Source organism: Xenopus laevis, chromosome 8S (assembly GCF_017654675.1).
Source record: "Xenopus laevis strain J_2021 chromosome 8S, Xenopus_laevis_v10.1, whole genome shotgun sequence".
Classification (NCBI taxonomy): domain Eukaryota; kingdom Metazoa; phylum Chordata; class Amphibia; order Anura; family Pipidae; genus Xenopus; species Xenopus laevis.
In genome coordinates this window covers 57603450-57626064 of record NC_054386.1, presented here as the reverse complement: position 1 = coordinate 57626064, position 22615 = coordinate 57603450, and the positions used below count along the sequence as shown (strand labels likewise).

The 22615-nt window shown below is 37.1% G+C and overlaps 1 protein-coding gene across 1 annotated transcript in view; it reads left to right on the top strand.

Annotated features, from left to right (window-relative positions):
• LOC108700097 (synaptotagmin-like protein 2) overlaps positions 1–22615 on the top strand; it is an 82302-nt gene that overhangs the window by 56223 nt on the left and 3464 nt on the right. Inside the window, exons 4-16 of the mRNA XM_018232966.2 lie at positions 318–408; positions 1112–1217; positions 2820–2898; positions 6871–7896; positions 9608–9706; positions 11597–11688; positions 12008–12109; positions 13425–13594; positions 14266–14368; positions 19755–19916; positions 20518–20596; positions 21149–21248; positions 22010–22215. Of these exons, the coding sequence (XP_018088455.1) occupies positions 318–408; positions 1112–1217; positions 2820–2898; positions 6871–7896; positions 9608–9706; positions 11597–11688; positions 12008–12109; positions 13425–13594; positions 14266–14368; positions 19755–19916; positions 20518–20596; positions 21149–21248; positions 22010–22215 (2415 nt within the window). The remainder of the gene's footprint in view (positions 1–317; positions 409–1111; positions 1218–2819; positions 2899–6870; positions 7897–9607; positions 9707–11596; positions 11689–12007; positions 12110–13424; positions 13595–14265; positions 14369–19754; positions 19917–20517; positions 20597–21148; positions 21249–22009; positions 22216–22615) is intronic.

Below are 22615 nucleotides of genomic sequence, written 5' to 3'. Positions count from 1 at the left end.
AGTCTACTAGAAAATCATGTAAATATTAAATAAATTAAGTAAAAATAAATAGGTTTGTTTAAATTCCAATAAGGATTAGTTATATTTTCGTTTGGACCAAGTAAAAGGTGATGTTATACAGAGGAAAAGGGAAATACTTATTAAAAATTTGCATCAATTGGATAAAATGGAGTCTTATCGGAGATGGAACCTTCTGCTTATTTGTAAATATTTGACCACTTACAGTGGCATAACATTAGCCAGACCTCGACTACAAGAGGGTATATCAATTGGCATGGGAATCTGGAATTAAGTAGTTGTATTTTTTTTCTGTGCAGAGCAAGGCAATGGAAGCAAGAAGGGCGGTGCAGAACATCAGCAGAGCTCTTTTCCAATATCTAATCTTCATGTGGAACAAGGAAATGAAAGGTGATTTGCTGATAGCAGTACCTGCTTTGTGTTGTGTTGGTTCACCTTTAAGTCAACTTTTAGTATGTTATAGAATGGCTAATTCTAAGAAAGTTTTCAACGGGCCTTCATTTTTTCTTTTTTATTCTTGTTTCTTAATTATTTACCTTCTTCTTCTTCTGACTCCATCCAGCTTCCACTGTCCCCATCTATAAATGCTCTGTAAGGCTGCAAATTAATTGTTATTGCTACTTTTTATTAGTTATCTTTCTATTCATCCCCTTTCCTATTCATATTCCAGTCTCTTATACAAATCAGTGCATGGTTGCTAGGGTGATTTGGAAATTACAAACTGGAGAGCTGCTGAATTAAAAGCTAAATTCAAGAACAACAAATATTAAAAAATGGATACCAATTGCAAAATGTCTCACAATATCACTCTCTAGATCATACTAATATATTAATTTAAATAATACTCTAAATAACCCCTTTAACACCACTGAGAGACAACACAGGGGAGCCTTGTTGCACAATATTATCTGAATAGGTAACAAAATATTAAATAAAATGAAGGAATGGACTGCAAACCATTTAAAGTCACACTATTATTTCATTCGTTTAGCCGAGTCAGACTTGGGTGGGGCAGGGTCTTACATGGACAATATCTGACAGCTTCATTTAATAGCTTCATTTTTTTTCATTCATCTGTTTTGTGACCCCACAGGGTGAGAGTTGTTGTAGATGAATCAATTGCCTTAAAAACTTCACCCCAACAAAATGCAGCTTCAGCTTTGCCATTTGAGCCAATCATGGCCAGTTCCTCGGAAGAGGCAAGTATACTTCTTGAAGAGTTTTGTTCTTTGTTCTAACAAATACCAGCTAAAGGTACAGCTAGCTCACCTTAAAATTAACCTTTGTTATGATGTAGAGTGGTGTTTTAAAATAAAAGGGCTAATATCGCCAGCAGGGTGGACCATGCCACTTAAAATTCATTTCAGTGGGAAGCAATATGTTTTGGTTAGCAAGTAATTTGACACTACAAATAGCGACCCATGTGCCATTCTCCAAAAGATACCATATATATAAGAGCAATTGCAAGATAATTCTTCTGAAACAATGTAGAAATGTATTTTAGTTTACTTGACAAAGAATCACAATAATGGTTTGTAAAATAAATGTTCAGATATATAAAAACTCTAACTATAATTATATTATACTGGCCCTGTGCTCAGAAGAATGGAGATATTAGGTAAGTTTAACCTTAGGGTTTTTGCAGGGCTGGTTCACTTACTTAGGGTAAGGCCACACTAAGCGATAGCGCGGCGATTTGACTCGCGGCGACTTTTCGCCGCGACTTTTAAACGGCAATCGCTGGCGAAACTTTGGCGCTGTCGTCTATGGGGAATCGCTGCGTAAAAACACACGCGGCGATCTTTTTTCTATTGTCGCTCGAAATCGCCTCGCTAGGCGATTTCAAGCGACAATAGAAAAAAGATCGCCGCGTGTGTTTTTACGCTGGCGATTTTGCGCGATTCCCCATAGACGCCAGCGCCAAAGTTTCGCCAGCGATTGCGGATTAAAAGTCGCGGCGAAAAGTCGCCGCGAGTCAAATCGCCGCGCTATCGCTTAGTGTGGCCTTACCCTTACATTTAAATGTTTATTAAAGGTAGGAACATAATGGTCTATTTTGTTAAAAGGAACCAGGTTGGAGCCCTGCATGACCCTATTGAATATCAACTATGGGTATTAAAATGTATTATTGTTGTTCAGTTATTTTGTCCCATGCCATAGAACACACAAAATTCTTTCTTGTTACTGTCCATAACTGGTCAGTATGCCATTGCTTGTACACTGTCGGTTAAAAGAGAAGGAAAGTGGTTTCACATTTGGGGGTGCCAAATGTTAGGCACCCCAAGTGAATGTATTTACTTAACTGAAACCCTGGGCCGGTGCTCCTATCAGCAGAAAATTACACCGGCCTGGGGCTATCCCAACGAGCACCACAGAACAATCCTCTTCCTGCTTCTTCATTTTTCAAATTTCCCCAACAGAAGTATGCACAGTAGATAAAGTTCAGCTTTTCACTCTAATGCACATGTGCAGCCGTGAGAAGAAAGTAAAAGCCGGAAAGAGGAGCGATCCGCGGTGCTCGTTGGAATAACCCAGGGCCAGTGCAGTTTTCTGCTGATAGCAGCACCGGCCTGGGGTTTCAAGTAAGTAAATACATTCACTTGTGGATGCCTAACATTTGGCACCCCCAAGTGTGAAATAACTTTCATTCTCCTGTAATTGTGTTTATTTTTTGGTTTGATTTTATTTCATGTAAAATGTGCGATTATAGGGGCTTTTTATTAGAATGCGATGCTGTTTTAGCCAAGTAAATGACTGCCTGCTGATTAGAATTTATTCTAATGTCCCTTCTTGATTTACAGAGAAACACCATAGAGGACTTGTCTCTGGTGGGATTAAGGCCATACAAGACATCTAACATACCAGATCTGTATGACACAGGTATAAAATAAATTATTCTAAAGATAGCAGCACAGCTTTCTTGCATTTACTGTATATAATCTGTTTGATAGATAAAATAATTTTTAGAGTGTGCCTTTTGGGGTTAGTAATTCATCTCTCCTTCTCAGTATACACACAGCTCAGGTGTGAATTCCTAACCCTAACTGCAATTGAAGCCACTTAGAGCAAGACTCAGATGCAGTACTAGCTGCCGAAATGTGCTTAAATCTGACATGTTTTGAGGTCTAAGTGTAGCAACAGTCAAAAGTTACCACAATTTTATACACAACCATGAGAAGTGATATATAGGGTAACACCAAAGAAGGGGCATATTTAATAAACTGTGTAAAAAACAGTGGGCTAATACACCACACATCACCAGGCCTTTCACAACCTAAACTTTATATGTGTTTTTCAAGTGACTTCCGCCGAAAGCAATGTAAAATAATAATGGCAAATTTGGCATTCGCATGGTGTAAAATTACACACACCTTGACAAGTTCACAATTTATTTTACACAACTTTTTACAAGGTTTATTTTCAGTGAATTTCATTTCACACGTGTGTTAAGTATCCAGTACAGGTATGTGATTCATTATCCAGAAATCCATTATCCAGAAAGCTCAGAATTACAGAAATCCCATCTCCCAAAGACTCCATTATAAACAAAAACATTTTTTAAAATGATTTCCTTTTTCTCTGTAATAATAACTTGTACTTGGTCCCAACTAAGATATAATAAATCCATATTGGAAGCAATACAGCTTATTGCGTTTATTTAATGTTTACATGATTTTCTAGTAGGTTTAAGGTATGAATATCCAAATTATGGAAAGATCCGTTATCTGGGAAACACCAGGTCTTGAGCATAATAGGTCCCATACCTGTAATATGGTAATTGTCCTTATTGCAGTCTATCTGTACACATATGGTACTGCCATCTACTGGCTTACCACTGAACTGAACTGAACTAGCCTAATACAAATCAAGTTTTCACACAAAACATGCTGCTTTAAGAAAATAAATTGCCAAAATACTCTTACTATTAGCTATATCATTACCGTGTTTGTATATATTTTAGTTCCAAATTCTTCAAAGCAAAAACGTAATCAGTATCCACATCGTTACCAGTTTATACAGCTCACAGGTAGTTAAAAATGTTATCTTCCAGCTATCATTCATATCTTCATACCGTCAGGGCACACTGTCTGAAAACTAGAATTACTTTCACATTTGGGTGCTGTTCGCTCCAGGGTTCCCCTTGCATGAATAGATGCACTTGCATTTGGTTCAGCAGGACAGTAATGGCAATGGCCGTTCTTCATTTGAGGATCTGCCTGAGGCAACTCCTGCAGTGACAACAACCCCCATCCCTCAGCGCTTATCTTTTCTGTGCTGGAGGGGGTTCAGGGGGGTGCCTTTCTTGTGTGCAGAGTGCAATTGCGCCCTCTTGCACTAGAAGAGCAGAATTTAGAAGTTACAGAAGCTGGGGTTTTGTGCCGCCCCTGGTAACTGGTTCCATGCTGCCACATGAGGAGAGTTTTTTCAATCATCTTTATGATTCATTTAATTTTTTGGTGCAATTTGTTTTTTGCAAAACTACTTTTGTGTTCAGCATTCATATATTTACTGTATAATATTCTGATCATCAGGCACAAAATGCTGCTTTTTGCATTTGAAAAAAAATGTTGTTCCAATATTTACAGCTTCTAATTGTTCTAATATTCTTGTTCTTGATCTAATATTTACAGCTTCTACTATTTCTGGAACTTAGCTTCCTAATGAATATCCTTATAATTAAGCTATCAAATAATCTCTTAACCATTGTATCATTTCTAAGATGATTAATTTGCTGCACTGTTTTTCCCGTCTTTCCTGTACTAAAATATTAAAGTATTCCAAATTAGTTCACTTTGCCTGAGCTGACCTTAAACCCATCATTATTTCACTTTTGTTGGACCCTGCTTAATTGATTGCAAGGTACCTGCATGTGTGCCTGGTATGCATTTGGTAAGCACATCTTCCATGCAGTGCCCATAGCTAAGGTGCCGTATGTATTTGCCATTAGTTATACAAACTGTTTTAGTGGGAGAGGCTTTCTTATCACACAGGTAGAGAAGCTGTTATCATCAGTTCTAGAATATTTGAAAGAAACAGACACAGGGTCTTTTCCCTTCTTGTATTCTACTATCAAACAATTGGATATTTTCAAGGTCCATGTACATATTTAACCAGCACATTTTCTGAGCATTTGTCATTACTGACATTTATTATTGCTTACTGATGTCTGAGCAAATCACAATTTTATCTGTGAAATATGGAAAACAAGATTTAAGCTGGCCATAGATGCAAAGATAAAGTCATCATAGAAATCGAAGGTTCATACAATTTTCGGCTTTTGTCTTATTCTCAAGGGAGATCCGTTTTCATCAGCTTGGACTTAAGAACAGTTTGGTACAGCCAAACTGTACTTAAAGAGATGCTGACACCAGGAATTGAACTTTTTTTTACATCTATCATAATATTTTCTTTGCATGCTATTTATAATTTTGCCATAAAAGTACTTACAGATGCTTTTACATTACCCATCTGATTCCCCGTGTTCCTCTCTGAGAATGCTGCCATATTTGAACTTCAGCAGTCTGTTAGCATTAGAAACTCTAACTGACAGGTTAAGAAGGGACAGTCAAGTTGGCAAAACAATCAGGTTTAGGAACTTTAAGTTACAATTACTTACAACAGTGCTGTCCAACTTCTACGATATAGAGGGACGGAATTTTTCTGGTCTACATGGTGGAAGGCCGATAACGGAAGCCAGTGTTAACCACTCCCTGTTTTTAGACCACACCCACTTTAAACCACATCCATGTTACCACAAGACCATTTCCACATTAATAGCACACCAAAAAACCAAATGGTTGGTGCTCACTGCTGGGACAGGGATGCCACTCATATGTGAAAAAAGTTAAGTCATATTAAGACATACCCTTAAATCCATATGCCTCCTCCTCCCCTGTGTATAATACAGTACCCCCAGCATATGATTAAACACCTTAGGGGCCCCTAATAATAATTTTAAAATGCTAGCAAAACTCCCAGAACAAATACCAGGCTTGTGTTCCATAAGGCTCTTAGGACAGGCAAAGTATGACACACACAGGGAGCATAGGGAAGGCATAACAGAGCAGGAGACAGGGAAATTTATCAGGACTACTCTACAATGTGCTTTATAAAGTGACACAGTGCTGGTGCCCTATTAGCATTTTGAATAAAGTGTGAACAGGTGAACAATGTGGGCAGTTTAAATCTGGGTCTCAGGTGTGAACAGTACAGGGCTTTAGGGTGTGAACAATAGAGGTGTCAGAAGTGTGAACAATGCAGGGGGATTGCATGTGTGAACAATACAGGGGATTACAGTCTGAATTTGATCTTTAATAAATGCAGGACCAGTTAACCTCTGTAGCGATACCTTTAAAGTTTACACATGGTAAGCAGACACAGCAGGCAGACTTTCATGTGGAGGGCCACACAAGGGGGAGGGGCACTGGCCACCTGCTGGAATCCCTGATTTACGAAATCAGCCCTATCAGTGAAAAACAATCAACATGAGCTATAGGTAAGTTTTGATGTACATTAATATTTTGAACAATAATTTTTTAGTGTCAGTATCACTTAAAGTACAGCTGGTGTTTCTTAAAGAAAACAGTAAATAGAGTTACTAAACAGTCAGTGCAAAACATATATCAATACAGTTTAGTATTCATAGTTTAACAGTCCACATAGAATTTACAAACCATAGGCAGTGCCTTATTCCCTGAGGAGGCACTTTTACATTATCTTCAGGATGGAACTGTAGGTAATTATGCTACAGGAAAAGGCAATATACTTTGGAAGCTATTGTCCTGAATCATTGCATTATATATTTAGCAAATGTGCAAACAATCTGTAATACACTGCATTGTTTTTCCTCAGGATGGCAAGGAATGGTGCCCTGTGCACTGGCAGATGTGTTTGATGAAATTCCATCCGTGCCAGAGGAAAGAAATATAGGGGCGGAAGGCAGCAGCTCCTGTAAAATACCAGTTAAACGAAGGCAAAGCAAAGAAGTCTATTGGACTGAACCAATGCCACACAAAGATCAGTCAAATATCTCTACAAAGCAGAGAGAAAATTCTAGGCATTCAGGCCCATCTTCCCCAGATGCAGAATCTGGTAAAGATATAAAATCTGTTTCAAACTTCACAGTTCAGTCAATGAAAGACAAAACTGGAGATCAGGAAACCAAACTAGACAAAGGACAGTTTAAGTCACTGAAGAAATTTTGGGAAAAAGGAGGGGATATCTCAGCAGGTATGAATAGCTCTTCAGATCACGAGTCGGCAAATACAAAGCATGTACAATGGCCAGCAGCAATTAATACAGTCTCAGTGCAGTACAGCAGGAAACAGAATGGAGAGGTGAAGCAGATTACTGAGCAGCCATATAAACTTAAGAGCTTCTCTCAAAGAGCTCCAGTTGTATCTTCCAGTGAAGATGAGATGGTCCATGTGAATCCCCCAAGAAAGTCTCCATCTTCCATGATACCAAGATCAACTTATAACAAAGGCAAGGGCTCCCCCATTTCAAAAAATGCATCTCTGTCTGAAACTAATGGAACAGCCTCGCCAAATGAAGAGAGCAGTGGCAGCAGCAGGTCTTTGAAGAGATCAAAACTCCCCGTCAGATTGCCTTCAATAAGCAAAGAGACCAAGGTGGATGTTATTCCTTCCCCAAAAGAGGATAAGCTACCAATTGTCTCTGAGCCAGAAAAAGCAAGTTGCAAGGAAGAAGCTGTTACACCAGAAACCAAACCTGAAGTAAAGGAGACACCTTACAGTAATGTCCAAATTTTAATTGATACGGTCACCTCTGATGAAGAACAAGGGACAACAGCCATTGTTGAAGCTAAACGAAGAAGTGAAGATGTGGTGGAAAATGCCATAAGTAAAAGTGAAGAAGGTATTATTATTATTATTATTATTATTAATAAAATTCTTTTCATTATTTGGATTAGGATTTAAATAAAAAATGTAATTCTACCAATGATAACTAAGAAATTATTTTAAAAAAAAAGGCAATCTTTTTTTTTTTTAAATTTGCCTCGTTTTTTTTTTTCAGTGGGGCACATCTTCAGTAATCTATGCCTATTTAATATTTAAAAAACGGTAGAATGCTTACTTAGTTTTACTAAAAAGTTATTTCAGAATATCACATGACTGTATATACATTTTACTCTGCAAGTAAAGCTTTTATTTATTGTTTTCAAAAATCGAACATAATCAATATAATGTATCTTTAATGCGATTTGTATAGTAGGCTAAATTATACCAACTTTGGCCATTACTGAAATGGGTATTTGGAGACAACAAAGGAGAGGGCCTGCAACAAATTGTGCACCAGCACACTTGGGACTCTAGATATTGTATTTAGTTTATTTGCTAGGGATTAAGTAATAAAGCCCGAGACAAATATGCTCATTTCAGGTAATTTTATGTAATTGGAGTTACCCCCTAAAATTTTGGATTTAGACATCTTTTATAAACATCCAGTAAAGCTGCTTATCAATAGCCCACTGGGCACCACAGAGGTTTTGGGGTCTGCTTCCTCTATACTTACATCTCAGTTGATGGAATCAGTCTGCATAATCATTTTGTACAGCCAGGGTCCTTATGCCAATGTATGTGGAAGTTGTTATACTAGTTGTCCGCTGAGGAATAGCAAAATCCCATCCATAATGTAATGTGAAACAATGTCCGAATTGTCATGAAAATAGTAAAATAGCTTGGATATGCTGATAAGTAATATCTGAATGGAGCTTATCTGCAGAATAGTAGAGCAAGCTGATAACAGTAAGATACGTTGGCAACAGGAGGGGCAATATAGTTACATAGTTACATAGTTACATAGTTACATAATTAAATTGGGTTGAAAAAAGACAAAGTCCATCAAGTTCAACCCCTCCAAATGAAAACCCAGCATCCATACACACACCCCTCCCTACTTTTAATTAAATTCTATATACCCATACCTATACTAACTATAGAGCTTAGTATCACAATAGCTTTTGATATTATGTCTGTCCAAAAAATCATCCAAGCCATTCAGCCATAACAACATCACCCGGCAGTGCATTCCACATGGTGGAATATGGTGACAGAAGGGCAGGATAGCAAGATTAAAACTTAATATCAGTGGTCATGGAAACTTTTTATACAATGTGAATATTAGTTACCAATAATTATTTGAAATTACTAATCAAAAGGTGCAACGATCCATCAATAGAGCTGAAACTTCATGCAGTTACATGCTGCATTGTTACATGTGTCTTTGTGCAAGAAAAAGATCAATCATCCATAGCATATGAAGAGGAGCAAGAAGTGAAATGTGTGAATCCAACAGAATTGTGGCTCTATTACTGATTCCCACAACTATCATGCATGCCACTGAATCAGCCATTTAGCTTGTTTTTCATGTTTGTATTAGTGTTTATGTGGCTGGTCACATCTAATGTCTAATACAGAACGGTTATATTCAAGCCATAAAGAAATAATAGTCCTGTTCATGCAGCATGCCTTTTCACAGAGCTGCCTAGAAGTATAGTGGCTATAACATTTCCTGTCCTCCTTCCTCAATAGTTCAGTCCGGCATAACTTTTTGTTCCATTCCATAGGTAAGGGCTTAGAGAGAAACGTTGATTTAAATCCTGCATCTCAGACAAGTGGTGTGACTAGTGCAAGAAGCTTGGTGAATATTTATACAAGCACAGACAGTGAGTATTTCTTGAATGTTTAACTACCTATTATTAATTAAAAATGTCCAGTTTATAAGCTATATGTATACATGTATTGCTTCCAATGTAGTAATTTATCAAAGTGTATTATTTCTATGTTGTTATAGGCTTTAAAGAGTGATGTTAATTATATCCCCATTTAACATTAAGAAGCAACAACATATACTGTACATAATAAATTCCCCACAAAGTCTGTATATTAATTTTATGTTTCTTGGATTTGGGGGTTTGGGCTTGTATGGAAATCCACCCAGCCTTCAGCGTATAAACAGTTGACAAAGACAGTGTTTATATTGTTTCCTTACAGTTACAATACCTTGGCTCCTTTCCACTTTTTCTGTATGGGACTTCAGTATGTGTCCGAGCAAAAAACACTGGAATGCCATAGCATTACAAAAAATCTTGTGAGGTTTAAAGAGTCTATTATTTTACTTCATAGACCAGCTGTCTGCAACAAACCAACTAGGTATTTTAATTGCATGCTCCTGCTAAAAAACCCCTTCAGGCCTCATTATGACCCTAGTTTTGGTATTAATGAAAACTTAATTAGTAAATTAGTAAACCTCAAACACCCCAATAAGATTCAATATACGACAGCAAGCATTTTTCATCAATAATCTTGGTTATGGATATGAATGGAGAGCTATACAGAATACAAACATATCAACCATATTTGTTGGAAGTATCCCTGACCTCAGCCCCATTAGAAACAAGTTCATCTCCCATTGTCAGTAGACAGAGGCAGGGCATGAAATGAGGCAGGGTCAGAGGTGGAATTAGGGTCAGGTCAGAGTACGACAGGTGTGGTTGAGGTCCCCTGGATCACTTTGGGTCCAGGTTGGTATCTTTGAGAGTGAGTAGCATCCTTTTATGCACAGCCACATTCAGTGGCAATTAAAATGCCAATTGTGCCATAATGGCATGAATACTGGAGCCAATTTGCCTTTTATTTAAAATGGAGTTTACAAACAAAGCAAAGAGAGGATTGATCTAAATTATTATTCAGACTTATTTTTTATAAGGACACTACTAAATAACATTTATATATGAAAAGACGAATATTGTTTTGCTATCAAGATGGATTTATGCTATGTTAGGTAACATCAGGTGCAATGTAATATATAAAAAAAATGATTTATTATTTGATTAAGTCGTACCCTGCGTTGTAAGGTGTGCACTCATGCACGCTCACACAAAGAATTTTGTGTAAAAACACAACATTTTGTATTAATTCTGACCTGAGCACACTGTTTTTAAGAAGTGCAGACAAAAGTTTAAAATTTGCGCACAAAAGAATTTTTTTTTGCACACATAGCCGAGAAGAAGGTTAAAGGTGATGCTGTATTTTAGACCTTTCCTAAATAATGGGTAGGGTAATGTCAAGAAATAAATAACACTAATTCTAAATAGTATACAGAACAATTTATTCACAGCTGAAATGGCAAATGGCAAAACTGTTGTAGGGATAAAAATCAGAACACTCACACTGACTAAAAATATAAAGTAGGAAACTCTGTGGAATTCTGCAAAGCTATATTTAGGCATATGATGGTTTGAAGAAGACTTTGATTATAGATTCTATTGAATATGCTTTTACATTTTCAGCAATTCCCAGCTCTGCTGTTTATTGGAAAGCATTGGTGCAAGTGAATTGTGAGTCAAAAGTAGTGTTTTTGTTTATCGTTAAACAAAGGAGCTCATTTTTATTTCATTCCCTCACTGTCCAGCGGGTCCTGTAAAGCATACACAGCACCAGAATTCTTCTTATCCTGCGCACAGCTATTATTGAGTAGTGGACATTGATTCAGCTTTGCATAATATTATGTTTTATGTATGTTTTGATCATTTCCTCCTGTGGTTTTGTTGCAGCCTATAATAAACCTCAGACTTTAAGTCATCAGCTTCTGGAGCCTGAGCGAGCCAAAGAGCTAAGCAGATCAACTCCTGCCCTTCTCTCTGAGGTAACGGTTCTGTGCATGTGGCATTCCTTGTCCAGACTACAGTGCATCCCTTGGGCACTAGAGGAGAAGAGTAGCTTTGTGCTTTCCTTGAACTTGTGCTAATTTGGTTAAAACACAGGATGAACGTCAGCCCTGAATGACTTACAATAACAATGAAACAATCATTTATGTTGTGCACTTGCATTTTCCTAGGGCACAAACAATGGATGAGAGGCATAGAGAGCACAGGCTGGACTGCTGTGCCTGGCTTCCATGCTTTGCCTTGCACTGACTGCTCTTTGTTAGAATGGTGCCCAACTATAATTTGTTTCTTTTTCAGACTGAATCAGACACTGCATCTGAAATCAGCTTCCAGCTAAAGAGGCACAGAAAGACTCACAGCAGTGACAGCAACTCTTCTGACATGGCATCTGTCTCCTCGGTATGTATAAAAAGGGCCACGGAACTCAGAGCCTTTAATGGCCAGTGTCCCTACTCAGTAAAGGCTGGCACAAGCCCATTATGGGTCTTAATGATCTGTGCCTAAATAATTGTATTATCTTCTGTTCTTTCTTATGCTGAATATTCAAGCTTATTCATATAGTAGTAAAAACAATAAATAGCATAAAGCGGTGGTTTGAGTTTGTATTTCACATTCGTGTTCAACCCTTTGCTTACATTCCTTTAGATTATTATTATAAGCACTCATTTTTTTCAAACCTGCTATTTGACTCTAATAACCAGCGAAAAATTTAAATTATAAAGCTGCTAATTCTAGATTAACCATGTCCTGAAAATGCTAACATGATTTCAAACACAGTCTCCTTTTTAACTGGTAAATCAGCAGTTGCACTTTATATACTTTGTATGTAATGCCTGGCCCTAATCTTGCTCGTAGTGCAGAGTTCTGTGAATTGGACCCTAAATGACCAAATAAGCTAACACTTAAAGTGGAATAAGACTGCCATTTTAGTGTATTATGTGCAATAAGGCATATACATTTGTATGATTCTATATTAAAAAGGGCCATGGCTTTATAATTGCAAATAATTGTAGTTACACTGATCTTTGAATTTAATGGAAAGTACCAAGGGTCTCATTAAAAACCCTTGTAAAGCTCAAGATATGCTAATAGTGAGTGCTGGGATACACACGATGTTGTGCAGTGGTGCACTCTAGCAGTTGCATATTAATTTACCTTATCCTTTGGAACGTAAAGTGTTAATGGTAACATACTTCATCATCCACTGCACTGTGAATTGGATGCTGAGAGTTGAAAAACAACTGATATCAGTTACATAAATAGTAAAGGAAATCTCATTAGCAAAAGTATCATTTGTACTTTTACCAAGGACATTTCATTGTCAAAGATCCTTTCTGGTGCAGCAGACCCCAGTTCCTTCCCTTTCATACCATAGACCTTTTCTGACCATAGACCTATTCTGTGTGGTCAGATACCATTTTCACTTTGCTAGAAACAGCCATGCACTACAGAGACAAAACTGGGACCCCCTCCCCCTTGCACAAGGACATTTAGATGTACTAATATACTTCATGTTCTAGGATTCTTGGATGAGTGTAAATGTCAGCATTTAAAGAGACGTTAAAACAATGAACAATGGCTATACTTTGATACATAGAGACACAAATGAATGACATATTTTACCTCAGTGGCTCAATATTCATAAAAATATAACTGGGGTGTGCTTATAGGATGTGCTCACAGGATAATAGGAATATCATGTGATTTATGACAGGTCAGCAATAGTGTCCTCAGTGTGTACAGTGGGGATTTTGGCAGTGTGGATGCACAGGGAGCAGTAGAGTTCTCCTTGGGTTATGATGAGAAGAATCGGGAGTTTCAGATTAACGTATCTCAGTGCAGAGACCTGGCTATAGTGGATGAGAAGAAAAGCCGATCTGACCCGTAAGTATTCTAAATTCTGCTTTGCCGGGTTATCCAGTATCAGAAAAATTTGTCTCCAGTCAAAAAGTGAGAAGCTTCCTTAGACATAAAAACATATTTTGGGCTCCTTAATTGTGAATGCTGTCATCTTCTAGTTCCCAAACAATACAATTGTTCTACAGTTAATCAGCAATGCAAAGAAAGAGCCCATAGTGTCCAGGTTAAGAAGTCAAAATACAAAGTATGGTTTTTTTATTTGAAATATAGAGACCCATATATCTCAGTAGCAACATTTAGCACCAGTTTCTGTCAACTTCCTCTTATTTATCTCCAGTTATATGTCCTGTGTATGTTTTTCATTCCCCTCTCTTCTTTCTGGTTTCACTACTGAATCTCATTATTACAACAGCCCTCATGTCTTGCTTCTCACTATTTTTATGTTAAGCAGACCCAGTATGGTACCAGGCTCAGTAGCAGACTCAACCCCTATGATCATGAGTCCTGCGCATCTGCCATTCAACAACTGTGGCTTTACTGAAGACCCCACAAGGAAGGAAACACGGGTTTAGGGGTTTTGTTACTAGTGCACTGACATATAGGATGCAGTATTTGTCTAGTGGCTTCCTCCAATAGTCTTGTTCCCTTCTGTCACTGCTTTATCCAGTCATCTTGAAAATGTAACTTTTTTTTAGGTATGTCAAGACTTACCTGCTTCCAGATAAAGCCAGAATGGGAAAGAGGAAAACATCTGTAAAACGAAGGACAATAAACCCAGTTTACAATGAAGTTTTAAAGGTAGAAATTTGTTGAATAAATTGTTTTGTACTGGATACTTAATTGAATTTAACAGTACTAGTTTTGCATATCAATCTGCTTCTATAAGGAAATTGTATTATATGGCATTGGTTATGCAAAGTCACTTTTGCATTATTGTTATATATCTGAAACAACTGGTGGCATTAATATTAATATAGTCATTTATGTAGTAATTTCATGGTGCTGTATTGTTTGTGACACCAGGGAAAAACAGCTTGGTCTATGATTCCCATCAGCACATGTAAGGGGCAATTTGCCAATCTGTACTGATCTAATTGATTGGCCAGTGGCACAGTAAGTTAGACTAAAGCAATTTGACTATTCATAAGTGTGCAAATAAACACTATAATAGCCTCTAAAAAACTGAACAACTAAGGGGCAGACTTATCAAGAGTCAAATAGTAAATTAGAATTTTCACACATTGGTAGGGGGCATGGTCTGATGGAGAGCTGTGTGGCGGCGAAGTGCTGGAGTTCCGTTAAGGGCTCCCCTCATATCACCGAACGACTAGCTTGACGAAATGGGCAAACACACTAGAAGTAAGCCGGAGAAGGAGAGACAGCTGGAGAGGTAATCGGAGGAGAGGTCTGTACAAGCGGGCAAGGAAATAGCACCATTGTTTAAACAAGGGGAACGAGGACGGAACGCTCCTAAAATGGCGCAGGCATCTTGAGAAGGGCGCTAACAAGCAGAATGCAGGAGAGAGACACTTCTGAGGCAGAAAGCGATACAGAAGTGGACTGGCAAACTTACCTGAAAGAGCTTCCAACTAAGCATGATATAAAGGAGCTGCTACATGAGGCAACGTCCGGTATTAAAACGGAGCTGCAAGAGATAAACCAGGAGTTATCAGTAATGGCGTCCAGAATTGATACGCTGGAAAATAATCAAGGTAAACTCTTAAAAAATCAGAAAATTTTACAGAAGATTATGATAATGCAAGAGACACAATTGGTGGATATGGAAAGGCATATGGATGATATAGAAAATAGAGGCAGGCGTAATAATAATCGGGGTCGGGGCATTCCAGAATCAGTCTCAAAAGAAGAAATAGACTCTGTGCTGCAACAACTATTTAATAACATATTAAACAAAGAGGCACATGAAGAAATAAAACTGTATAGAGCCCATAGAGTCCCAAAACCAAAAGGTGTGCCTATGGATGCCTCTAGGGATATTATCTGTTGTGTGCATAATTATAAAGCAAAAGAAGAGATCCTATATAAAGCCAGAGCACCCGCCAGACGCTGATGAAGAGAAAACAGCTCAGACCTTTCACAGAGATCCTCAGAGCAAATAATATGCAATACAGATGGGGATTCCCATTTTCACTACAAGTGCAAAAAGATGGTTGGCAATATGATCTTAAATCATCTATGGAAACCAAAGAACTTTTTTTCATCTCTCCAGTTGGAAGAGACACCCATGCCTGGATGGGACGTCCAACAGAAATCAAGGAATGCAATGGACTTCAACCTAGATCAATTATGGTCGGATCAAGAGGCACCAAGAAGAACATCGCGGAGGTCAAAGAATTCAGAGACATAATAGTCTTAAAAGGACAAAAATTGTCTAGGAAACGTAGATCTCAGTTTTTCAGATTGATGCCCATTAATGTAACGTATAATCTTTTTTTTTTTTTTACTGAGGTGATTGAGGGGGGCTGTGGGTAGATTCACTAATGTCAATTTCTGTCCCATCAAGCTCCCCACCCCTTCGTTCCCTACATATTCCCAGCCACAAATCTCTTCCACCCTTGCTCCAAGGGATTACCCAGGTCCTAAGGGTAGTGGCTTTACTTTTTGATTTCCTTCTGGTAACTTTTCTCTCATATTTTTATATGTTGGTTGAATTGAATTCTAAGACACTTTTATTTTATATTTATTTATAAGGCATTTGGAAGTTCTGGTGGACCTTGTAATATATAGAAGGATTAAGATTAAACAGTCGGGAATGTTAAAAATGGTTTCTAATTTTGATAATGCATAAAACGGATAATATTCTATGTATGGTGATCTCCTTAAATTTTACCAAATTTTACTTTTACATGAAACACATTTTAAAGAAGGCTCACATCCTAAAATAAATTCAAAACAATGTTCTCAAGTCTATATGAGCAATAATCCAGAATAAAAGTCATTGGGATTGATGATCCTAATACATAAAGATCTCCCATTTAAATGCTTGGAGATCTTAAGGGACAAAATGGGTAGATTTATATTAATAAAAGGAGAAATAGCAACAACAAAAATAACTATTGGGTCAATATATCTCCCAAATTCGGGTCAATATAAGGTGATAAAAGATATTGAAATAAAAGCTTACGCATTCTCTGAGGGTCTAGTAATGATGGGGGGAGATCTAAATATTACACTAAATCCCTTGATAGACTCTTCTACGGCACAATCAGCAGTGTCATATAAGGTATTAAAAAAGATAAAATTAACACTTCAGAATTTAAGATTAATTGATACATGGAGGAGCCTACATCCAAAAGAAAAGGATTATTCTCATTATGTGAAACAATATAATAGTTACGCTAGGCTTGATTATATACTAATGTCGCAGGAATGGGTGCATGTTCTGAAAGATATAGGACATAATCTGTTCTCAGATCATGCACCGGTATCTATAAATTTTAAGGTTCCTAAGACACTGAAGCCTGAATTTATATGGAAATTGAATGATTACATGTTGTTGAATAAAGAACATGTCAATACAATAAAACAAAATATTCTTCTAATCTTTAAAGAAAATGACTCACCAGGTACAACCCTAACTTTGCTGTGGGAAACCCAAAAATGTGTTCTGAGGAGATATTTGATATCCTTAGGAACAAAGATAAAAAAAGAAAGGAAGAAAGAAATAGATACATTAATTAAAGAGATTCAGGAACTAGAAAAAGCGCATAAATAAACTTTAGCTAAACTAACCCTGACACAATTAGAAAGTAAGAGAATGGCTCTAAAAGCTTTATTAGATATCAAAACTTTAAAAGCATACTTAGGAACCAAACAAATTTTTATGAACACAATAATAAAAGCAGTAAGTTATTTAGTAAAATTAAGGCCATAATAACACAATTTATTTGGAACAACAAAAAACCCAGGGTAAAATACAAGATATTAACACTACCGGAAAAATATGGTGGCTTAGCAGCTCCAGATATTTACCTGTATTATGTGGCGATCCATTTGTGATCCATTGGCATATGGATGAGAGGCAAAGTGGAAGAGGAATAGGGGTAGAACAAGTGTTCTCTGCTATTCCGTTGAGGTGTCTAATCTGGGGAAAATAATTAAATATAACAAAGGAAATTACACAGCACCCTTTGTTGGATGCAACGTTTAAAATTTGGTACGAAGTAAATCTGTTATGGGCATTGGCAGATTATCCTTCTCCATTAGCCCGTATCAATCTAACCCCAGACTGCCTGCCTTCATATGATAAAAGAGCTTTCGCCCAGTGGGGGGAATTAAATAATAAATGGACAGTGGTCTCAAATTTTATTTCAGATAGTATTCAAAAAATTTGGGTGAAACATCCACGTGATATATGGTGTTACAACCAAATACAGCACTTTTTAAATTATCTAGCTTTAGGAAAAGTAGAGAGAGCTTTAAGTTGGTGGGAAAGTTTAATTTCTGGTTCTGTTAAAATAAGGAAACCACTTTCAGTAATATATAATTCTATAGTAAATAATGAGCTGCCTAGTGAGATTTCTAAGAAAAAACAATGGGAGACTGACTTAAAACTTAATATAGAAGACACATCATGGCAGAAAATTATGCTGTCAATGCATAAAGGCTCTATGGCCTCAAAAACCAAAGAAACAAATTATAAATTGCTAATGTGATGGTATTATACTCCTTCGAGGTTGCATAAAATGTTTCCTCAAGTGGATAATAGGTGCTGGAGCATTTGAGTGAAGGGAATCCATTACATATCTGGTTTGAATGTAAAGAAATAAAAGAGTTTTGGGGAAAGATTTTTAGTAACATACAAAAAATAACTCCCTTTGCAAAGGAACCAGATATTCCTACTTTGGTAGCTCTACACCTTGACTCAATGAAAGGTGAAATTATTAAAAATCAATTGACACTTTTCATGGTACAGGCAGCAAAAGCTTTAATCCCTAAAAAGTGGAAATCCTCTAACATACCGACAATTTTAGAATGGATTAAAGCAATAGAAGAGATTAAAAAATTTGAGGAAATAGCTGCTCTAAAAAAAGGGAAAATAAAAACTTTTTGGAGAATCTGGGCACCGTGGGAAAAATTAGGGAAAAACCCACTGTTGAATCTTGACCCTTGAAACAATCGGCTGGAGATCTAACTCGATATCTGTGTATTTCTTTTTTTTTCTCTCTTTTCTTACAATGCAAACTCCACTTTCTGAACATAGGTTTAAGATTTTCTAAGATAAAAGATGGAAGCAAAGTCCACCAGTTTAGCAACTAGATTAGCACACAGATAAGCTACCAGATAAGTGATCACATTTCTTATCCTTATTCTGTTTCATTTCTGAGATTATGCATTTCAGATGCAGAGGAATTATGAATAAGTCTATAAATATCAAGGCAAGGATGATATGCAACATCTAACCCTTTGTTGAGGCAGATATGGTACATTTGATGTGAAATGGAATATTGGATTTTCTTTCTCTCCCCCTTTTTTTATTCTTTTCCTTTCTGTACCCCCTAGAAAACTGCTATAAATAAACAATTTACAAAAATCACACATTCAAGTTTTAATCCCCATATTCGTATGTAAATTCAAATGTGAGATTTATCACAACTTGGCCATGGAAACAGTCCTAATTTGAATATTTGCCACCTAAAACCTGCCGAGTACATGAACTAGTCAATGGCAGAGGTCTGTTAAGCCATTTGAAGATGTTAATAGCCTTCCTGACATTCAAGGTTTTTTTTTCAGAGAAAAACTCGATACGTTTGAATCGATTACAATTCATTAGAAACACAACCATTAGATTGAATATTAGACAATCAAATTTTTCTTAAATAACCTCCCAGTCGAAGAGTATATTCGAATTAAAAAAAATTCACATGAATTCAAAATTTGACCTTTGATAAATGGGCCTCCCCGTGTCATATGAAATGAAGAGTGGGTTGGGAGGTTTGAAATAAATGTTATCTTGTTAAACAGGTAATAACAAGTGCAAATTATAGTATTTCGTTGAAACCATTCAATACTTGCTTTAGGTTATTAAAACTGGTACAAGTTTTGACCTTTCATTACATAACCCCAATTTCTTAAGAGTTGGATTGTAAGACCTCAAAAACACAATGAAAGTTTAAGTAGGTATAACAAAGTAAAGCGATATACCAATGCTTCTCTTTTTCAGTACAAAATAGAAAAAATGGTTTTGCTGATCCAGAAATTGAATCTGTCTGTGTGGCACAATGACCCACTTGGCAGGAACAGCTTTCTTGGAGAAATGGAGGTTGACCTCACCAGCTGGGACTGGAGTAACACAAAGGCAAACTGGTATCCTCTGAAACCAAGGGTATGCATTATGCACCGATACATTAGGTCCCCTGTAACACAGACACATTTGCTTTGTCATGAGTACCCAATGCTTAATCTTCCCTTAGTGTAATCTTCCCTTAGTGTTATATACTCAAGCAGATCTTCATGCCAATGTCAGCTCATATTAAAGCGACAGTGCTTTGTCTCTCTCATTGATATTTATGAAAAAGGCTATTGCCAGACAGAAATCCTTGAAGGTTTATCATAGGTTACACAAAGCACTGAAGTACAAAGTAGAGTCCAACATTGTTTACCAAATGCCACAGTGTGTTTTATTTGCACTACGGCTTTAAAATCCATAATGCAGAGGGTTACATTAATTATCTTGCCCTTCATTATTAAAGTAACAACTAATTAAAGAGACACTAGACACTAGTTTTATAAGATTTCATGGGACAATATGAAACCATTCTATTACTGCTGGTTCTGGGTGGATGATTAAGTGGAATTTAGAGTGCACAATATCCAAATTCTTACACCTGGTTATAAACATGTCTTTCTTTTTCCAGTTTGTAGTAGAGCATTCTACATTAAATTCAACAAAACTAAATTATGTAATGTAACTTTACTTTTTTTAGAGTGTCTCTGCCATGAATGGTGTGGATCACTTAGGTGTTATGAACTTGTCCATTAAATACATCCCTCCGGGAAGTCTTGGTAAGATACAGCTGTTATCTGAGTGTGTAATAAGCAGGGGTGGAACAGTAGGGGAAGGAATCACTGAGTGAAGTGCAGAGGAACCTGTAAGAACTTTACTTATATGCAGTTTTTATTTATATTTGGAATTCCTGCAGTTTCCTTAACTGATTTTAATTATACTTCTACACTCAGTAGAGAAGAGATTTATATCTGCACTTTCTGTGGTTTGATCTAATGGGAAAGCTTTCAAGCACAGATAAGAAAATAAGCTTCCAGACTATGTTATATGAGAGAAATTGTTATAATCTCTCTTTGAATATTTGGACTGTAATTCATTCCTTTCAGATTTCCTTGTAGTATTTACCAGCTTTGGTAGAAGTCCCTACAAATTTAGTGTAAAAAACTAATTTTGTTATACATTTATCCATACATTGTTATACATTTTTCACTCTTAGGCATCTGCAGGGAGAAATATGAAGTAAGCATCAGTGAAAGTAGACCATGTATTTCAATCATTACCATTGTCATTGTCACTGCCATATATTACTAATATCTGTCTTTTGGCTCAAGGTCCAAAACATCCAACCTCAGGGGAGGTACATATCTGGGTAAAGGACACAAAAGATTTACCACAGCTGCGTCCTTCTGGTGTGGACTCATTTGTTAAATGGTTAGTAGTCTGGAATATGATTTCTGAAAATGATAAAAATGTAATATTTAATATTCCCTTTGTATTATTGATGCCACTGTTCTAAGTGTAAAAGTTGTAGTCATCAAGCTTTTTTTATTTTATGGATGCAGTTGCTGGGCATGCAGAAGGCCAAGTATGGTGGGCCCGCCAGGTTTATCCTGGTGTCCCAGTTCAACCCTGACTTCCCTGACAAAAAAATCAAGCTTCTTGTACCAGGCCAGAAGTCTACACTACACTTATCTCTGCCAACCAAAAACTATGTGGTGATGTTACCTGAAAACACACCCAAATAAATTCAAAGAAATATTAGGAATAAAACAAGTTATACATGTATTGTTAGTTTATATTATAGTTCTCTACTCCTTGCTCCTGATGGAAAAAGAAGCTCAAAATTATAAGATGCCAGGCACATGAAAGACCTGTGATTAGCACTTGTCTGAGCATAAATTAAGTACAGGGTCCTCTTGCTTTGTATGGGCCACAGTGCTCTTCCTTGCCCTTTCTGAATGACTATATGATGCCCCTCCAGTGCTGGCAAACACAGAGAAAACTCATGTTTTTTGCACTTTGCCATCCCTTACTAAATGAGCTTGAGATAGTAAAGTGCAAAAAACTTGATAAATAGACATACATGTTATAAGTCCTTGTATGCATTTATAGAAATATGATTCTACTTTATTTACATGATATATTTAGAATAGTAAATAACATACACAAGGGCCTTATTCTTTTGCCTGCAGCTATGTACTGCCTGACACAAGTAAGAAGAGTTACCAGAAGACAAGGGTAATTAAGAAGGATTCCAACCCTGTCTTTAACCACACAATTGTGTATGATGGCTTCCACACAGAAGATCTGAGGGACGCATGCGTTGAGCTGACTGTCTGGGACCATGAGAAGCTCAGCAATCATTTCCTTGGAGGAATCAGACTTGGCCTTGGCACAGGTAAGAGGGAGAGGTGCTACAGAATGCCAATGCAGATAAATCACCATTTGGAACCAGTGGTCCAGGTGCAACAGCCCCAGAACCTCAACTTCAGGGAGCGGCAAACCTATATAAGGTAAATAGAACAAATAGGGCTATACGGCACTCAATGGAATCCTCAGGGCCAAAAAAGTGAAAGTAAAAACAATGTGAATTTGTTAAAGTTAAAATTGCACATCTCTGTATGCCCTATGTGTTTCGTGCACAACAGGCACATAGTCATGGGCCGTGATATGTGATTTTAACTTTAACAACTAAATATTGTTTTTACTTTCATATTTTTGGCCCTGTGGATTCCCTTGAGGGCCGTATAGCCCTATTTACCTTATGTCGCTTGGCACATGTAACATCCCATCTGTGT